The following is a 21,117-nucleotide window of genomic DNA, read 5'->3' as shown; positions in this document are numbered from 1 at the left end:
TAATCCCAAGCACTTTGGGAGGCTGAGGTGGGCAGATCACTTGAGCCCAGGAGTTTGAGACCAGCCTGGACAACACGCAGAAGCTCTGTCTCTACAAAAATTACAAACATTAGCCAGGTGTGGTGGTGCATCTGTAGTCCCAGCCACTCCAGAAGCTGAGGTGGGAGCATCACCTGAGCCCAGGAGTTCGAGGGTGTAGTAAGCCATGATCACGCCACTGCACTCCAGCCTGGGTGACAGAGCAAGACTCTGTCTCAAAAAAAGGAAAAAACAACAACAACAACAACAACAACAACAAAAAACGATGCTCAACATCACTGGTCACTAGGGAAAGGCAAATTAAAACCACAATAAAATTCCACTCATGATTATTTCAACGGCTATAACGAAAAAAAAAGTTAAAGCTGACAATACCAAGTACTAGCAAAAATGTGGTGCAACTGGACTTTTCACACATTGATGGTGGAAATGCAAAACGCTTTAGTCACTTTGGGAAACAATTCAGCAGTTTCTTATCATTCAGGTGTATTACTGAAAGTGCCCTGTAGTATAATTTTCAAAATGCCGTTGTTTAAAGGGGAAGAAGGCAAGAATCACATTCAGATTCAAGTAGATTGCTGCTAGGATAGCACAAGTAGGGAAAGCTATTCCTAAGCCTTTAGTCTGAAAAGCTTTGATGAAGATTCCTTGAGCATATAAAATGAAACCTAACATACTTGGGAGAATAAAAAGAGAGTTGTAGTCAGGGGGAGATATTATACCCAGGACCCCCATATTCCTAATAAAGTAAAAGTCACTTATACCTTAATGAAACTGAGCAGCAGTTAGTAGCTAACACTTAATGAGCACTTATGAAAAAATGCTCGCCAGACATGGTGGCTCACGCCTGTAATCTCAGCACTTTGGGAGGCTGAGGTGGGCAGATCGCTTGAGCCCAGGATTTTGAGACCAGCCTGGACAACACGCAGAAGCTCTGTCTCTACAAAAATCACAAACATTAGCCAGGTGTGGTGGCACGTCCCTAGCAATGCACCAATCGATTCATAAACAGTTATCTCATTTAATCCTCCCAAAAGCTTGATAAAAGATTCTGGTGGTTTTAAAATATGTCCAGGAGGCCGGGCGCAGTGGCTCACACTTGTAATCCCAGCACTTTGGGACGCCGAGGCGGGTGGATCACAAGGTCAGGAGTTCAATACCAGCCTGACCAACATGATGAAACCCCGTCTCTACAAAAAATACAAAAATTAGCTGGGTGTGGTGGCGTGCGCCTGTAATCCCAGCTACTCAGGAGGCTGAGGCAGGAGAATCACTTGAACCCGAGAGGCGGAGGTTGTAGTGAACCAAGATCGCGCCACTGCACTCCAGCCTGGGAAACAGAGCCAGACTCCCTCTCAAAAAAAAAAAAAAAAAAAGTCCATGAATTCTTTGATGCACTTCCTTTCAAGAGGTGGAGGCTAATTCTCTTCCCCTTGAGTGTGGCTTGAACTGAGTTATGCACTTTTTTTTTTTGTTTTTGAGACAGAGTCCTGCTCTGTTTGCTCAGACCAGAGTACAGTGGCACAATCACCACTCACAGCAGCCTCAACCTACTGGGCTCCAGTGATCCTCCCACCTCAGCCATCCAAATAGCTGGGACTACAGGCATGTACTACCATGCCTCGCTAACGTTTGCATTTTTTGTAGAGACAAGAGTTTCTGCATGTTACCCAGGCTGGTCTCAAACTCCTGGGCACAAGCCATCTGTCCACCTTGGCCTCTCAAAGTGCTGATATTACAGCTGTGAGCCACCGCGCCTGGCTGAGTTATGCCCTTCTAATTAATAGAAGAAAACAAAAAATTATGGTATGGAATTTGGAACGCTAGGTCATAAAAGGTACCCTGTTCCTCTTTACTTGCTGTCTCTTGGATCACTCTGAGGAATGTTAGCTGCCATGTTGTAAGGGCAGTCAAGCAGCCTAGAGAGAGGCGTATGTGGCAAGAATTGAAGCTTCCTGCCAGAATCAGCAAAGAACTGAGGCTTTCTGCTAATAGTGATGCAAATGAGCTATCTTGGCAGATTTTCCAACCCAAGTCAAGCTTTCAGATGGCTATAGCCACGTGAAAGCCCTGAGCCAGAACTGCCAGCTAAGCTGCTCCTGAATTGCTGACCCATAGAAACTATGAGACGATAAATTTGTGTTGTTCTAGGTTGTTGAGTTTTGGGATATTTGTGATGCAGCAACACATTTTATTATTATTCCCATTTTACCCACAAGGAAAGTGAAATTGTAAGAGGCTCAGTAACTTGCTAAAGGTCACAGAGTTCATAATAGCTATACAGGTAGGTTCAAATCCAGGGACGCTTGACCCCAAGGCCCACATTATTAATCAGCACAGGGTTAACTATAATTTTTTGACAGCAACCAAACCCATCATATTTAGATTTTTAAAAAATTTAACTTGGGCCTATGAAGATTATTGTATGGTAATTCAATTTAACTCCACAAACCTCAAATTCAAAAACTTACCCACCACAATAAAGTTTCCACACTTAGATACACATGCTGAGGATTCAATTCGATCTCCCAAAATCTGTTCCCATTTCACCTTCCCAGAGTAAAAGTCAACTGCCTTCATTCTATGAGAATGGGAACCAATGTACACAGTTGTAGATGACTTATCAAAAGTGGGTATTACAACCAGCGGTGAAGCATCTACGCATTTGCCTGTGTCTGACCTCCACCTCACATGTAACTCCATTTTCTGAGTCCCCATCGCAGGTTTCCCCTCTTCAGAAACTTTTGCAACACAGGATGGATCTTTTGACTTCCCAATAAGAACTGGAGAATTTAAACCTTTCAAATTTTGAATGTTGGTCTGTGAAACTGAATCAGAAGGACAGGCTGAAGAGCAATGTCCTAACTTTGTTAAAAACCTAGTGGTATTCAGAGACAAAATTTGACTCCCTCTGCTCAGTACAACAAAAGCATTAATCTCATTGTGACAACTGAAAGTCATGATGGCTTTCTGATGTAAAGATGTTCCACTGGCTTCCTCCTGATTAATGTCGCTGAGTTTCCTTTTTGTGGCACAAGTCTTCCTGAATGTCACATCTTCATCTGGAAACACTGTTTGAAGGATGTGACTATAAATCTCTAAAATGGAACTGCTGAGAATAATTTCCAGAAGCCCAGGTACTGATGTACCAACAAGTTTTTCAATCTCACTGAGGAGCCGGATGGACTTTAAGGAATCTCCACCACTATTTAAGAAGAGTGACTCATCAGGAACCCTCAAAAGATCTTCTGGGAGATTCAGAGTAGACTACAGATGAGAGAATAGAGAAATATGTGACATAAAGGTCTAAAATCAAAAGACTTCAACATTTACATGTAATATATAGAGATGAGAGTACCTACATTAATAATTAGAAATATAGGTCGGGTACAGTGGCTTACGCCTGTAATCCCAGTACTTTGGGAGGCCAAGGTGGGCAGATCACATGAGGTCAGGAGTTCGAGGCCATCCTGGCCAACACAGTGAAACCCCATCTCCACTAAAAACATGAAAATTAGCTAGGTGCGGTGGTAGCCACCTGTAATCTCAGCTACTTGGAGGCTGAGGCAGAAGAATTGCTTGAAGCCAGTGGGTGGAGGTTGCAGTGAGCCGAGATTGCGCCACTGCATTCCCACCTGGGCGACAGAGTGAATCTCTGTCTCAAAAATAATAATAATAATAACAATTTGAAATATAAAATACTTTTAATAATAAAAATAAAGTTTTAAATTATTTTATTTATGTTAAAGGAGATCACTGTGCTACCAATTTTGTCACAAATTCACTCTAAAAGTACAAAATATACTTCCCTTTAGAGCAGTTTTCTTACCCATAAAATTAGGACAAAAACATCTGATTTATTAATTATAAAGCCCACAAGGTACCAATAGCCAATATTTCTATAATATGGGAATAATTTGTCTTTGGCTGCTTCATATAACTCAAAATTACTTTCCAAGAATCTAAAAATGAAGTAGATGAGACTTTTATCTTAGATACTCTCTATTTTTAGACAAGGCTACACAATTACATCCTCTTTTCAGAACCCTTTAGAAAAGAAAAATCTACATTTAAGAAAAATTATTAACTTACTGAGATATATTTTCAAACAAACTCTCTCAAGTAGAAATACATATTGTTACTGAAAGTTCTTTTAGAATAATGATGTAAGCCCTAAGTGTAACAGACGACATACTGTGCTATAGCAAGATTTGGCTATTTTCTCAGCTCTGACAAGAGTGTTACTACATTCCACCGATCCTCTTAGAGAAAAGTTATGTCAAAACAGGCTTTGTCTACTTGTGCCTTTTATGACTACTTCATTTTCAATAAATTTCTTTGTGGGAAACTTAATCTAGTCTTATAGTACAGAACCTAACCTTCATTTTAATACAAATTGGATAAATGAAGATATACTACCTAACATCTGGGTAGCAATAACATTCTCAGAAAATTTTATCCAACCTGTTAGGATGATAGCAGTCTCTAAAGATATAAAATGACCTCTTTATAATAATAATTTTGTAACTTAAAAATTGTACCTTCCACAAATACTGTAATTTTTCCCAAAGGTCCTCTTTCCCACTGAGCTTATTCTCAGACTTCAAGTTTATGTAGTTTAAATATATCTTGTTTAACTCAGAAACATCAATTTTGCCTTAATATAAAAGAGAAATAACAAATGTTTTAAAACATTTTAAAATTTCACTCAAAGCCTTTATATATTCATTAGCCATATACATTTTTCTTTGTACAACATAGAAATCATATAAAGAGTTTGTTGTCAACAATCAATTCTAAAAAGTTGTCTAATGCTACCAAGAATGTAGAGAGAAATAGATGAGAAACAGGCCAGGCATAGTGGCTCAGTCCTGTAACCTCAACACTTTGAGAAGCTGAGGTGGGAGGATCGCTTGAGGCTAGGTGTTCAAGACCAGCCTGGGCAACACAGCAAGCCCCTGTCTCTACAGAAAAATTTAAAAATTGGCCTGTAGTTCTAGCTACTTGGGAGGCTTAGATGGGAGGATCACTTGAACCCAGGAAGTTGAGGCTGCAGTAGTGAGCCCTGATTGCACCACTGCATTCCAGCTTGGGTGAAGAAGTGAGACCCTATCTCTAAAAAAAAAAAAAAAAAGAAAGAAAGAAAAAGGAAAAATGGAGCTAATATTTATCCAATTTATCTCAATTTCAAGAGTTAAGGAAATAGTTCCATTAACTGAGCAATTACTGCATGTTGAAGTATATATTAAATAAAAATGAAATTGGGAAGGCAATATAATATGGTGATTAAGATTATATATTTTGAAGTCAAACAGTCCTAGACAGACAAAACAAACAATAATAAAAATAAAATAAAAAACAGTCCTAGACAGAATATCAATTCTATCACTGTGATAGGTTAATTGTATGTGTCAATATGGGTGGGCCACAGGGTGCCCAGATTAAACATTTTTCTGACTGGGTCTGTTGAGGGTGCTTCTGGATGAGATTAGTAGATGAATCTAATTAAGGACTCAGTAAAGTAGATTGGGCATCATCCAAACTGTTGAGGGTCAAAATAGAAAAAAGGCAGAGAAAGGAAGAATTTGCACCCTTTTTCTTTCTCTTTTTTGAGATGGAGTCTCATTCTGTTGCCTAGGCTGGAGTGCAGTGGCGCAACCTCGGCTTACTGCAACCTCTGCCTCCTGGGTTCAAGAGATCCTCTCACCTCAGCCTCCCAAGTAGCTGGGACTACAGGCATGCACCACCGCAATCAGCTAATTTTTTTGACAGGGTTTCACCATTTTGGCCAGGCCGGTTTCAAACTCCCAACCTCAAGTGATCCAACTGCCTTGGCATCCCAAAGTGCTGGGATTATAGGCGTCAGTCACCACACCTGGCCTGCACCCTTTTTCTTGCATCACTGCTTAAGCTAGGACATCTCATCTCCTCCTGTCCTCAAACGGATTTATATCATCAGCTCCCCTGATTCTCAGGCCTTAGGACACAGACTGGATACAGCACCGACTTAGTCCTGAGTCTCCAGCTTGCCAAAGGGAGATATTAGACTTCTTAGCTTCCATAATTGCATGGGCCAATTCCTGACGATAAATATTTTATATATTGGTTCTGTTTCTGGAGAATCATGACTACTATACTAATATAACCACTAACTAGAAAATGATTTTTGGAAAATTAAACTCTTTTTTTTTTTTTTTTTTTTTTTTTAGATGTTGCCAAGGGTGGAGTATAGTGGTTATTTACAGGCACAAACATAGCACACTCTACCCTCAAACTCCTGGCCTCAAGCCATCCTCCACTTTAGCTTCCCTGAGTGGCTGAAACTACAGGCACTCACCACCATGCCTCACCTAACTACTTAACCTCTTTAAGCCTTATTTTCTTCATCTGTAAATAGGAATAATACCACCTATCCACAGGATTTTCTGAAGATAAAATGAATTATACAAAGCATTCAAAAGAAGGGTCTAACACAGTAAATGCTAGTACCATTTATAAAAATAAAGATTTATGTGATCATTAAGCTAGTTATGAATACAATTAGCATTATTTGGCACTGAAACATATCTGCTTTAAATTACTTTACCGTGGGATGTAAATGGTAGAGAATCGATCAATACAAGCTCATCTGGGACTGCATGACTTGGAAGATATTTCTGCAGTTCTTTAAAGATGTATTCTTTTACTGAAGCATCTTTAGACACCATGAAGAGAATTAATTTTTCCTGATTATACCATGTAACGGCACAAGACTCCACTTGCTGAAGCTCTTCAGCAACCTATAAGAGAGATTATCCCAATTTGCCAATGAGGATATTTACAAACAAGCTTCCTAAAAGCTTATTTTTTTATGTCTGAAATCAAAACAGCTGAATTAAATATTGGAATATACTGGAGATTTTTTAAAAATTGCTTTGCTACTGTTACTATTACTTGCACATAGGGTTCATAATATTTTTCAAAATAATAGATCCTAAAGCAAAATAAGCCAGTTAAATTTCACAAATATCAAAATCTAATTTGTCACTTATTTAAAGAATAACCATCTCTTCATGCTGGGGATAAGGGGCACCCTGAATTATTCATACCCTTTATTGTAATTCATCACTAACACAAAAATGTCAGGTGTAAATAATAGAGACCCCAGCACAGAAAATTGGTGGTGGCTGCTTCTACTACTTACATATATTAATAGATATTCAATGTTTAAATAGTTCTACCTGTTGCACAAGTTCAATGTTAAGACGTTTGCCATGACGTTTGATCTGACTGTCTTTTCGTCCCAAAAAAAAAATCTCTCCATCTTTCACAGTCACAAAGTCTCCTGTAGCTCGCATTGTGCCAAGTGGTACTGTCACTTCATCATCAAGAAAACACACTCTGTTTCTGCCACCTTCCCAAGATATAAACACCAATGTCATAAAAATCCAAGGGAAATGTATTAAAAACCATAAAATCAACAACATCTCCAAAAGTTCAGTGACTAAGCTTCAAAATTTAAATATTAAAAGAGAGGCTCATTTTAAAATGTTATCTGATAAAATTAGACACAATAAGTTCAGTAAATAAGCAGAGATAAAATGAAATTTATTTCTTAAAATTTATGGAATTAAAAAAATTATTAGACTACTGATTAAATATAATTTTGGCTATAAATATAAATATGAAGGTCCAAGTTACAGTTTCTAAATTACTTTTATTAATGTATTAGACATTATTATCTGAAATAATTATTGTAACATTTGGTATTTCATATGAATGAGATTAAAAGTTATCACTGAAAAGCATGAGATAGACAAAAGAAAAAGAGGAAAGGAATAAAATTAACACATCAGATCATGTTTCTTGAAAAAAAAATTCCCAATCAACAAATATAAAACAACCTAAAAATACTTGGCCACTGCCTTCCTGAATTGTGAAGCCATTAGTATCTCTGACTTCAACTACTGTTCCAAGAAGTGGAAATCCCAGTTGTACAGGCAATTCACATCTATGAAAATAAGATCCAGAGCAGATTTAAAATTTTTCATTTGAATAGAATATTTTCCAATATATTTAAATCAGACTGTACCAAATAAAGAAAAAAAAGTTTGTTACGCTCTAATTCAAAGACTGACAAGAGGAAAAGGTTAGGTGGAAAGGTAACCATATATGTTATTCATTACTATTTAGTACAGAAAGTTGTAGCAGTATCTTGGCACCAGCTATAGTAAGGAAGGTTCTGGATTCCCAACTTAAAATATCAGATACAATCGTGTTTCTAAAATTATTACCCCAGTACCTATCAAAAACACTGTCAGTGTTAAGACCCTAGAAATATACAGTCTCTCTTCTCTATATAGTATAATGAAAACCCTTACTTGAGAGTAGAGTTAAGAGTCTTCTCTGGAATCCTATAAATGGTCGCCCAACTTGATACCTCTGTGATACCATAAACATTAAATATTTGTGTTTTATTGCCTTCTCCTCTCCAGCTTCTGAGAACTGTCAATGATGGAAACGCTTCACCACCAAGGGCTAATACTCGAAGAGACGTAGTGGCTGACAGAACAGTTGACTTGATAAGCTGAGACCCAAATCTTCTAAGCAGTGTTGGTGTTGCCTGTAGATACATTAAAAATAATTTATTTATTTGCCTTCACTTCTTTAAAAAGGTAAGCACTGTAGTTATTATTTCAAAGTTAACATTTGGAGCCCACATGGAAATGAAGGCTGTGTTTATCAAATAGGAAATCCCATTTGGAAACTACTGGTGCAACATTATCTTCTTGTTTTTGTTTTTGTTTTGTTTTGTTTTTTTGAGACGGGGTCTCACTCTGTTGATCAGGCTGGAGTGCAATAGCATGACCATGGCTCACTGCAGCCTCAACCTCCCAGGCCCAAGTCATCATCCCACCTCAGCCTCCTGAATAGCTTGGGACTACAGGCACGTACCACCACACCTAGCTAATTTTTTAAATTTTTTGTACAAATGGGGCCTGTGTTGCCTAGGCTGGTCTTGGACTCCTGGGCTCAAGCAATCCTCCCACTTTGGCCTCCCAAAGCACTAGGATTACAGGCATGAGCCACCATGCCTGGCCCAACATTATCTTCCTAACGTGGATATCACTTATGCTTTGGAAAAAACTCAAGCAAAAATATTACTTATATTTCATCATACTGATTACACAAAAAGGTTTAGGATAAAAAGGACAAAATCTAGAAAATCAATTTACCTTTCCTTTCTCACTCTGTATACAAAGTATACAAAAAGGTTTAAAAATGTGCCTAAGTAGCTCTCTCCTCCCGCCATCCAAGATGCCGAAAGGAAAGAAGGCCAAGGGAAAGAAGGTGGCTCTGGCCCCTGCTGTTGCGAAGAAGCAGGAGAGCAAGAAAGTGGTGAATCCCCTGTTTGAGAAAAGGCCTAAGAATTTTGGCACTGGGCAGGACATCCAGCCCAAAAGAGACCTCACCTGCTTTGTGAAATAGCCCTGCTCTATCAGGTTGCAGCGGCAGAGAGCCATCCCTCTATACGCGGCTGAAAGTGCCTCCTGCAATTAACCAGATCATCCAGGCCCTGGACCGCCAAACAGTTACTCAGCTGCTTAAGCTGGCCCACAAGTACAGACCAGAGACAAAGCAAGAGAAGAAGCAGAGGCTGTTGACCTGGGCTGAGAAGAAAGCTGCTGGCAAAGGGGACGTCCCCACTAAGAGACCACCTGTCCTTCCAGCAGGAGTTAACACCGTCACCACCTTGGTGGAGAACAAAGAAAGCTCAGCTGGTGGTGACTGCACACGTGGATCCCATCGAGTTGGTTGTCTTCTTGCCTGCCCTGTGTTGTAAAATGGGGGTCCCTTACTGCATTATCAACGGGAAGGCAAGACTGGGATGTCTAGTCCACAGGAAGACCCGTACCACTGTCGCCTTCACACAGGTTAACTTGGAAGACAAAGGCGTTTTGGCTAAGCTAGTGGAAGCCATCAGGACCAATTACAACGACAGATACGATGAGATCCGCCATCACTGGAGCGGCAATGTCCTGGCTCCCAAGTCTGTGGCTCGCATCGCCAAGCTCGAAAAGGCAAACGCTAAAGAACCTGCCACTAAACTGGGTTAAATGTACACTGCTGAGTTTTCTGTATATAAAAATAATTAAAATAATAGAAATTTTCCTTTAAAAATGTGCCTAAGTAAAACAATAATGAATAAAGATTTATAACAAAAGCTTTATTGAGGTATAACTGACATATAATAAACTATTTTAAGTATATAATTTAATACGTTTTGATATATGTATATACTAATAAAACCATCACCACAATCAAAGTAATGAACATAACCGTCTTGGTTGATTCGGCTTACTATAACAAAAATACTGTAGACTAGGTAAGAAATGCAGTGCTCACGGTTCTGGAGATTGGGAAGTCCAAGATCAAGGTGTGGGCAGACTTAGTGTCTGGTGAGTACTCTACTTCATAGATGGTACCTTCTTGCTGTGTTCTCGCATGACAGAAGGAACCAACAAGCAACCTTAGGCTTCTTTTATAAGAGCACTAATCTCATTCATGAGGTTCCCACCCTCGTGACATAGTCATCTCCTGAAGGCCCCATATCTTAATACCAACAGATTGGGGATTAGATTTCAACATATAAATTCTGGAGAGACACAAACATTCAGACGACAGCAATATTTATCACTCCCAAAATTACCTGTGTACCACTATTAGTCTCCTCTCCAACTGGACCCCTTATCCAGACAACCACTGATCTATTTTCTGTCACTACAGATCAGAATAATCTTGTATAATTCCATTAATATAAATTATATATATAATTATGAATAGAAATTATATATTCCATTTATATAAATGGAATCATAAAGTAAGTAGCCTATTTTGGTCTGCCTTCTTTCACTCAACATAATAGATACAATTCATCTATGCTGCTAAGTGTATCAACAGTTTCATTCCTTTTTATTGCTAAGTGGTATTCTATAGTGTGGATCAGGAATGGGTTTCACTGTTCCATATAAAATTTAGGATCAACTTATTCATTTCTAACAAAAAAGCCTACTGGATTTTGCTAGGAAGTGTGTTTAATTTACAGATCAATTTGGGGAGAAATGCAATCTCAACAATATTATAACTTCTAATCTATAAAGACAAAATGTTATTTAGGTCTCTAATTCCTATCAACAATGCTTTATAGTTTTCAGTGTACAAATCTTGCTCTTTAGCTTTATTCCTATTTTTTTGTTTTTGATGCTAGTGTAAATATTATCTTAATTTCATTTTTAGATTTTTCTTTAGTACATACACATATATATGTACAAATATATAGATACAGAAATACAATGATTTTTGTATATTGATCTTCTATCCTCCAACCTGACTAAACTTTATTATTTCTAGTAGTCCTCCTCACCACCCCCACCCCCCTACAATATTTTCTATATACAGGATCACATCAACTGCATATAAAGAAAGTTGTACTTCCTCCTGTCCAGTGTAAGTACCTTTAGTTTTTCTCCTTCTTGCCTTATTGTACTGGCAAGAACCACCAGAATGTTGAAGTGGCAAAGGCAAACTTGCTTGCCTTGTTCTCAATCTTAGGGTCAAAGCATTCAGTCTTTTATCAAGTATGGTGTCATATTACCTGTAGTTCTATTGTAGGTGCCCTTCTTCATATTGGGAAAGTTCCCTTCTATTCCTAGTTTGTTAGGAGCTTTTTAAAAAATCATAAATGGGTGTTAGATTTTGCCAAATCCTTTCTCTGCATCCATTAAGATAGGTATGTGCTTTTTGTTCATTATTCTTTACGTAGTGTATATCATCAATAGATTTTTGGATGTTAAATCAAACATGCATTCCTGGGATAAATCCCACATGGTCACCTTTAAATTTACTGAGACTTGTTTTGTGGCTTAGCATACGACTTATCCTATGAAATGTGTCAATGTGCTTAAAAAGAATTCTGCAATCATTGGATGGAGTGTTCCATATATGGCATTTGGTTGATAATGTTGTTCAAGTCTTCGATACTAGCTGATTTCTGTCTAGTTTTTCAATCAATTATTGAAAGTGGGGTATTAAAATCTCTAACCATTGAGTTGTCTACTTATGTTTTCAATTTTGTCCATTTTTGTTTCATGTATTTGGAAGCTAGTTTTAGGTGGATACACATGTATAATTGTTACATCTTATTGATATAACAAAGTACTTACTGATATACTGGCAATCTTATCCTTATAAAATTGTTATTGTTGCTTGGTTTTTTGTTGTTGTTTGTTTTTTTTTTTTTTTTGCTAGTACATTTCTTTGCTAGTAACCTGCCTGGACTAAATCCATGAAGTCTGTCTCCCCTCGTATATGTGGCCACTGATGTTGCTGCTTAGTTGTTTATTAAAAAATATATGTTCTTTTTATTTTTTGTGAGACAGAGTTTCGCTCTTGTTGCCCAGGCTGAAGTGCAGTGGCGTAATCTCAGCTCACCACAACATCCGCCTCCTGCCTCCCGCCTCCCGCCTCCCGAGTTCAAGTGATTCTCCTGCCTCAGCCTCCTGAGTAGCTGGGATTACAGGCACCTGCCACCATGTGTGGCTAATTTTTTTGTATTTTTTTAGTAGAGACGAGGTGTGGCCAGGCTTGTCTCGAACTCCTAACCTCAGATGATGCTCCCACCTCGGCCCCCCAGAGTGCTGGGATTACAGGCGTGAGTCACCTCACCATGCCTGGCCTTATGTTCTTTTTTTTTTGAGACAGAGTCTCACTCTGTCTCCCAGCCTGGAGTGCAGTAGCACGATCTTGGCTCACTGCAATCTCCACCCCACAGGTTCAAGCAATTCTCCTGCCTCAGCCTCCTGAGTAGCTGGGATTACAGGCATGCACCACCATGCCTAGCTAATTTTTGTATTTTTAGTAGAGACGGGGCTTCACCATCTTGGCCAGGGTGGTCTTGAACTCCTGACCTCGTGATCCACCCGTCTTGGCCTCCCAAAGTGCTAGGATCACAGGTGTGAGCCACCGTGCCTGGCCAATGTTCTTCTTTTTAAGTCTGAGTTCTTATGAGTCATCCCATGTGTAGAAAGCAAGTGATCAATCAATGATCATTAGACAGACTGTCCAAGTGTGGACTGTCCAAATGTGGACAGTCTGTCAAGTGAATGGTTGGACAGACAACTTGAAGTTTAATTCAGAAAAATGATTTAAGGTCACAGCTTATAAAATATTTATAAAGTAGAATGACTCTACATCCCAGTAGGTACTTACTGTCCTAAATCTGTATGTGGATAGGGGAGCACATTCAAAGTTCAGGTCATTTTCAAGCCTGATCCATCTCCTATTTTCTATGGGCCCTTTTGTGTCTCTTATGTGCATGAACACAGCCTCAGGTTCAGTCAGGAGTTGCATCAGTCCTTTGGTCTCTGATTCACATGAGTGCAACCTCAACCAGGAATATGCTTATCCCACCACCACTGCAATCTCAGGCTAGAAGAGCTGTTGACCTCTCAGGCTAGGGAGCTGTAGGCCTCCCTACTGGCCTACTTCAAGATCATCATTTCCACAGATGCTGCAGCTGGTCATGGGCATTACTGACTATTACAAATTAAGTGAGCCCCTTCAAACAGACAGAATCTGTGTGTTGACCGAATTGGGGTGGGGATGATAGGAGAAGACCCATACCAGAATGCCATGAAGTTCCACTATTTTTATGCAAAATTCAGCAGTTTTAAAAAACATAAACATTTCTAAGATTGCTGTATGTCTTTGGTTGATTTCCAAATGTTGAAATGCTTGTTTTTTTTTCCATTTTGTCCAGTTTTATAGTTGCTTTTTTGGGGAAGATAATCTGTTAATCTCTTCACTTGGCCAGAGCCAAAAGTCACATGGGAATAAAGATTTTTAAATTGTTTCTCTCAATAAAAGCCATATGGAGTTGTAACAGACAACTTGAATTTTAATTCAGAAAAACGATTTAAGGTCATGGCTTGTCAAAAAATTTACATAGAATGACTCTACACCCTCATAGGTACTTATGTCCCAGTTAAGATTCTGGTTTTTAGTAATAAATTATGATGGTAACACTATAAGGCATCTTAAATCATGCTTTTAACTGTTATGCCAAGAAGTTTATCATAATGAAAATCTCTTGTCAAAATAGGGGCTAAAATGGTCCTGGCTCTTCATTTTCACTAAGCCAAATTTCAATGTTGTAGCCTAACTTCTGGTGTTAAGTATAATATCAACTTTGAACTCAACAAATAAATGGACATCTATGAATACTCAGCAAAATAAAAAAAATGGAGGCCGGGTGTGGTGACTCACACCTGTAATCCCAACACTTTGGAAAGCCAAGGCGGGCAGATCACTTGAGGTCAGGAGTTCGAGACCAGCCTAGCCATGGTGAAACCCTGTCTCTACTAAAAATACAAAAATTAGCAGGGTATGGTGGCACACACCTGTATTCCCAGCTACTTGGGAGGCTGAGGCATGAGAATCACTTGAACCCAGGAGGTGGAGGTTGCGGTGAGCTGAGATCACACCACTACACTCCAGCCTGCATGACAGAGTAATATTCCATCTCAAAAAACTAAAAAATGAAAAATAAAAAAATTGAAATACTTTTCAGATACTCATAAACTGAAATGCTAAATTGAGGGGCAGAATACAAGTCAGCATCCTTTGCTAGTAAATCATTCTAGACATACAAAAATGAGACTTAACAGATAATAGAAAAAATAGGGAATGTTAAAATTTCTTCCAAGTTTTTTAAGGAAAAACTCAGGAAAAATGGAAAACATTATTATGCTGACACGTTCCTAGGTATCAACCTAATATTTTACTCTAAAATGTTTTACTTTTACATGTGGCTCATGCCTGTAATCCTAGCACTTTAGGAGGCTGAGGCGGGAGGAACTGCTTGAGCCCAGGAGTTCAAGACCAGCCTGGGCAACACAGGAAGACCCCGTCTCTACAAAAGATTTAAAAAATTAGCCAGGAATGATGGCATGCAGCTGTGGTCCCAGCTACTCGGGAGGCTGAGGTGGGAAGATCACTTGAGCCCCAGATGTCAAGGCTGCAGTGAGCTGTGAGTATGCCACTGCGCTCCAGCCTGGGTAACAAGGCAAGACCCTGTCTCGAAACAAAAAAGTTTTAAAGGGCATCAAATTTAAATAATATGACTTTGTTACCCATAGTATGTAAATTAAAAATGTCCAAATATATTTTAGGTTTGTGATAAACCAAAAATAAATCCTTTATTTCCCAAGAAACTCCTTATTCCTGAAACAAATAAAAGAGGTCTTTAATTTCCTCCAAAGCTTAGTCCATTTCACTTTGGAGGCCTTTTTCCCCCACAGTAACTCAAGATATTCTATTCTTTTCAATTTTCAACGCTTTAGTCGTATATGTTTGACAGCTTTTTTTGTTTGTTTGTTTGTTTGTTTTAGACTAAGTCTCGCTGTGTTGTCCAGGCTGGAGTACAGTGGTGTAATCTTGGCTCACTGCAACCTCCACCTCCTGGATTCAAGAGATTCCCCTGCCTCAGCCTCCTGAGTAGCTGGGATTACAGGTGTGCACCACCATGCCTGGCTAATTTTTGTATTTTTAGTAGAGACGGGGTTTTGCCATATTGGCCAGGCTGGTCTTGAACTCCTGACTTAAGGTGATCCACCCACTTTGGCCTGTCAAAGTGCTGGGATTACAGGCACAAGCCACCGCACCTAGCCTTGACAGCATTTAAGAGCCCTGCTTCATGTCCAATTAGGTCTGGATAAGGTTTTTATTTGTAAATAAAATCTATATAAGGAGCGCTTTAGTAAATAAAAAAGTCTACATTATATTAAAGCAAAAATCCTTGATGACTTATATATCATTTGAAAGAAACTGGACTTAGGAGAGAAAAGATGAACCCTGGGGGTGGAGCCAAGATGGCCGAATAGGAGCAGCTCCAGTCTACAGCTCCCAGCGTGAGTGACACAGAAGACGGGTGATTTCTGCATTTCCAACTGAGGTACCGAGTTCATCTCACTGGGCAGTGCCGGACAGTGGGTGCGGTGCACCATGCGTGAGCCGAAGCAGGGCGAGGCATCGCCTCACCCGGGAAGTGCAAGGGGTCAGGGAATTCCCTTTCCTAGTCAAACAAAGGGGTGACAGACGGCACCTGGAAAATCGGGTCACTCCCACCCTAATACTGCGCTTTTCCAACAGGCTTAACAAATGGCACACCAGGAGATTATATCCTGCACCTGGCTCGGAGGGTCCTATGCCCACAGAGAATCGCTCATTGCTAGCACAGCAGTCTGAGATCAAACTGCAAGGCAGCAGCAAGGCTGGGGGAGGGATGCCCGCCATTGCTCAGGCTTGAGTAGGTAAACAAAGCGGCCAGGAAGCTCGAACTGGGTGGAGCCCACCACAGCTCAAGGAAGCCTGCCTGCCTCTGTAGGCTCCACCTCTCGGAGCAGGGCACAGACAAACAAAAGGCAGCAGTAACCTCTGCAGACTTAAATGTCCCTGTCTGACAGCTTTGAAGAGAGCAGTGGTTCTCCCAGCACGCAGCTTGAGATCTGAGAACAGGCAGACTGCCTCCTCAAGTAGGTCCATGACCCCTGTGTAGCCTAACTGGGAGGCACCCCCCAGTTGGGGCAGACTGACACTTCACACAGCCAGGTACTCCTCTGAGACTGAACTTCCAGAGGAACGATCAGGCAGCACCATTTGCGGTTCACCAATATCTGCTGTTCTGCTGCCACCGCTGCTGATACCCAGGCAAACAGGGTCTGGAGTGGACCTCCAGCAAACTCCAACAGACCTGAAGCTGAGGGCCCTGACTGTTAGAAGGAAAACTAACAGAAAGGACATCTGCACCAAAAACCCATCTGTACATCACCATCATCAAAGACCAAATGTAGATAAAACCACAAAGATGGGGAAAAAACAGAGCAGAAAAACCGGAAACTCTAAAAATCAGAGCACCTCTCCTCCTCCAAAGGAACGCAGCTCCTCACCAGCAACGGAACAAAGCTGTATGGAGAATGACTTTGACGAGTTCAGAGAAGAAGGCTTCAGAAGATCAAACTACTCCGAGCTAAAGGAGGAAGTTCGAACCAATGGCAAAGAAGTTAAAAATCTTGAAAAAAAATTAGATGAATGGATAACTAGAATAACCAATGCAGAGAAGTCCTTAAAGGACCTGATGGAGCTGAAAACCATGGCATGAGAACTACGTGACGAATGCACAAGCTTCAGTAGGCAATGCGATCAACTGGAAGAAAGGGTATCAGTGATGGAAGACGAAATGAATGAAATGAAGTGAGAAGAGAAGTTTAGAGAAAAAAGAATAAAAAGAAATGAACAATGCCTCCAAGAAATATGGGACTATGTGAAAAGACCAAACCTACATCTGACTGGTGTACCTGAAAGTGACGGGGAGAATGGAACCAACTTGGAAAACACTCTGCAGGATATTATCCAGGAGAACTTCCCTAATCTAGCAAGGCAGGCCAACATTCACATTCAGGAAATACAGAGAATGCCACAAACATACTCCTCGAGAAGAGCAACTCCAAGACACATAATTGTCAGATTCACCAAAGTTGAAATGAAGGAAAAAATGTTAGGGCAGCCAGAGAGAAAGGTCGGGTTACCCACAAATGAAGCCCATCAGACTAAGAGGTGATCTCTTGGCAGAAACTCTACAAGCCAGAAGAGAGTGGGGGCCAATATTCAACATTCTTAAAGAAAAGAATTTTCAACCCAGAATCTCATATCCAGCCAAACTAAGCTTCATAAGTGAAGCAGAAATAAAATCCTTTACATACAAGCAAATGCTGAGAGATTCTGTCACCACCAGACCTGCCCTACAAGAGCTCCTGAAGGAAGCACTAAACATGGAAAGGAACAACTGGTACCAGACCCTGCAAAAACATGCCAAATTGTAAAGACCATCGAGGCTAGGAAGAAACTGCATCAACTAATGAGCAAAATAACCAGCTAACATCATAATGACAGGATCAAATTCACACATAACAATATTAACCTTAAATGTAAATGGACTAAATGCTCCAATTAAAAGACACAGACTGGCAAATTGGATAAAGAGTCAAGACTGATCAATGTGCTGTATTCAGGAAACCCATCTCATGTGCAGAGACACACATAGGCTCAAAATAAAAGGATGGAGGAAGATCTACCAAGCAAATGGAAAACAAAAAAAGGCAGGGGTTGCAATCCTAGTCTCGGATAAAACAGACTTTAAACCAACAAAGATCAAAAGAGACAAAGAAGGCCATTACATAATGGCAAAGGGGTCAATTCAACAAGAAGAACTAACTATCCTAAATATATATGCACCCAATACAGGAGCACCCAGATTCATAAAGCAAGTCCGTAGAGACCTACAAAGAGACTTAGACTCCCACACAATAATAATGGGAGACTTTAACACCCCACTGTCAACATTAGACAGATCAACGAGACAGAAAGTTAACAAAGATATCCAGAAATTGAACTCAGCTCTGCACAAAGTGACCTAACAGACATCTACAGAACTCTCCACCCCAAATCAACAGAATATACCTTCTTTTCAGCACCACACCTATTCCAAAATTGACCACACAGTTGGAAGTAAAGCTCTCCTCAGCAAATGTAAAAGAACAGAAATTATAACAAACTGTCTCTCAGACCACAGTGCAATCAAACTAGAACTCAGGATTAAGAAACTCACTCAAAACCGCTCAACTTCATGGAAACTGAACAACCTGTTCCTGAATGACTACTGGGTACATAACGAAACGAAGGCAGAAATAAAGATGTTCTTTGAAACCAACGAGAACAAAGACACAACATACCAGAATCTCTGGGATGCATTCAAAGCAGTGTGTAGAGGGAAATTTATAGCACTAAAATGCCCACAAGAGAAAGCAGGAAAGATCTAAAATTGACACCCTAACATCACAATTAAAAGAACTAGAGAAGCAAGAGCAAACACATTCAAAAGCTAGCAGAAGGCAAGAAATAAGTAAGATCAGAGCAGAACTGAAGGAGATAGAGACACAAAAAACCCTTCAAAAAATCAACGAATCCAGGAGCTGGTTTTTCGAAATGATCAACAAAAGTGATAGACTGCTAGCAAGACTAATAAGAAAAGAGGGAAGAATCAAAGAGATGCAGTAAAAAATGACAAAGGGGATATCACCACCGATCCCACAGAAATACAAACTACCATCAGAGAATAGTATAAACACCTCTATGCAAATAAACTAGAAAATCTGGAAGAAATGGATAAATTCCTCAACACATACACCCTCCCAAGACTAAACGAGGAAGAAGCTGAATCTCTGAATAGACCAATAACAGGCTCTGAAATTGAGGCAATAATTAATAGCTTACCAACCAAAAAAAAGTCAAGGACAAGGTGGATTCACAGCCGAATTCTACCAGAGGTGCAAGGAAGAACTGGTACCATTCCTTCTGAAACTATTCCAATCAATAGAAAAAGAGGGAATCCTCCCTAACTCATTTTATGAGGCCAGAATCATCCTGATACCAAAGCCGGGCAGAGACACAACAAAAAAAAAGAATTTTAGACCAATATCCCTGATGAACACTGATGCAAAAATCCTCAATAAAATACTGGCAAACCGAATCCAGCAGCACATCAAAAAGCTTATCCCCCATGATCAAGTGGGTTCATCCCTGGGAAGCAAGGCTGGTTCAACATATGAAAATCAATAAACGTAATCCAGCATATAAACAGAACCAAAGACAAAAACCACATGATTATCTCAATAGATGCAGAAAAGGCCTTTGACAAAATTCAACAACGCTTCATGCTAAAAACTCTCAATAAGTTAGGTATTGATGGGACGTATCTCAAAATAGTAAGAGCTATCTATGACTAACCCACAGCCAATATCATACTGAATGGACAAAAACTGGAAGCATTCCCTTTGAAAACTGGCACAAGACAGGGATGCCCTCTCTCACCACTCCTATTCAACATAGTGTTGGAAGTTCTGGCCAGAGCAATCAGGCAGGAGAAGGAAATAAAGGGCATTCAATTAGGAAAAGAGGAAGTCAAATTGTCCCTGTTTGCAGATCACATGATTGTATATCTAGAAAACCCCATCGTCTCAGCCCCAAATCTCCTTAAGCTGATAAGCAACTTCAGCAAAGTCTCAGGATACAAAATCAATGTGCAGAAATCACAAGCATTCTTATACACCAATAACAGACAAACAGAGAGCCAAATCATGAGTGAACTCTCATTCACAATTGCTTCAAAGAGAATAAAATACCTAGGAATCCAACTTACAAGGGATATGAAGGACCTCTTCAAGAACTACAAACCACTGCTCAATGAAATAAAAGAGGATACAAACAAATGGAAGAACATTCCATGCTCATGGGTAGGAAGAATCAATATCGTGAAAATGGCCATACTGCCCAAGGTAATTTATAGATTCCATGCCATCCCCATCAAGCTACCAATGACTTTCTTCACAGAATTGGAAAAAACTACTTTAAAGTTCACATGGAACCAAAAAAGAGCCCACATCGCCAAGTCAATCCTAAGCCAAAAGAACAAAGCTGGAGGCATCACGCTATCTGACTTCAAACTATACTACAAGGCTACGGTAACCAAAACAGCATGGTACCAAAACAGAGATATAGATCAATGGAACAGAACAGAGCCCTCAGAAACAATGCCACATATCTATAACTATCTGATCTTTGATAAACCTGACAAAAACAAGCAATGGGGAAAGGATTCCCTATTTAATAAATGGTGCTGGGAAAACTGGCTAGCCATATGTAGAAAGCTGAAACTGGATCCCTTCCTTACACCTTATACAAAAATTAATTCAAGATATATTAAAGACTTACATGTTAGACCTAAAACCATAAAAACCCTAGAAGAAAACCTAGGCAATACCATTCAGAACATAGGCATGGACAAGGACTTCATGTCTAAAACACCAAAAGCAATGGCAACAAAAGCCAAAATTGACAAATGGGATCTAATTAAACTAAAGAGCTTCTGCACAGCAAAAGAAACTACCATCAGAGTGAACAGGCAATCTACAGAATGGGAGAAAA

The 21,117-nt window shown here is 39.8% G+C and overlaps 1 protein-coding gene across 18 annotated transcripts in view; it reads right to left on the bottom strand.

Annotated features, from left to right (window-relative positions):
* Positions 1-21,117, bottom strand: part of AASDH (aminoadipate-semialdehyde dehydrogenase) — a 55,709-nt gene that overhangs the window by 11,788 nt on the left and 22,804 nt on the right. For 15 of the 18 annotated variants that reach the window (XR_010113869.1, XR_010113870.1, XR_008660430.2 and 12 more), the window contains 6 exons: positions 8,400-8,641; positions 7,923-8,029; positions 7,260-7,432; positions 6,626-6,818; positions 4,581-4,696; positions 2,511-3,306 (listed from right to left, as the gene is read on the bottom strand). Coding sequence is in view for 15 of the 18 variants with exons in the window: in XM_063610405.1 (XP_063466475.1) it covers positions 2,511-3,306; positions 4,581-4,696; positions 6,626-6,818; positions 7,260-7,432; positions 7,923-8,029; positions 8,400-8,641 (1,627 nt within the window). In the remaining 3 variants the exon portion in view is untranslated. Of the gene's footprint in view, positions 1-2,510; positions 3,307-4,580; positions 4,697-6,625; positions 6,819-7,259; positions 7,433-7,922; positions 8,030-8,399; positions 8,642-10,425; positions 10,859-21,117 lie in introns of those variants that run through there. The other 3 variants (XM_055294612.2, XM_055294610.2, XM_055294611.2) reach the window with 3 other exon arrangements.

The sequence above is a fragment of the Symphalangus syndactylus genome, chromosome 10 (assembly GCF_028878055.3).
Source record: "Symphalangus syndactylus isolate Jambi chromosome 10, NHGRI_mSymSyn1-v2.1_pri, whole genome shotgun sequence".
NCBI lineage: Eukaryota > Metazoa > Chordata > Mammalia > Primates > Hylobatidae > Symphalangus > Symphalangus syndactylus.
Note: the sequence above shows the minus strand (reverse complement) of the source record. Positions and strands in the feature narration are given on the sequence as shown.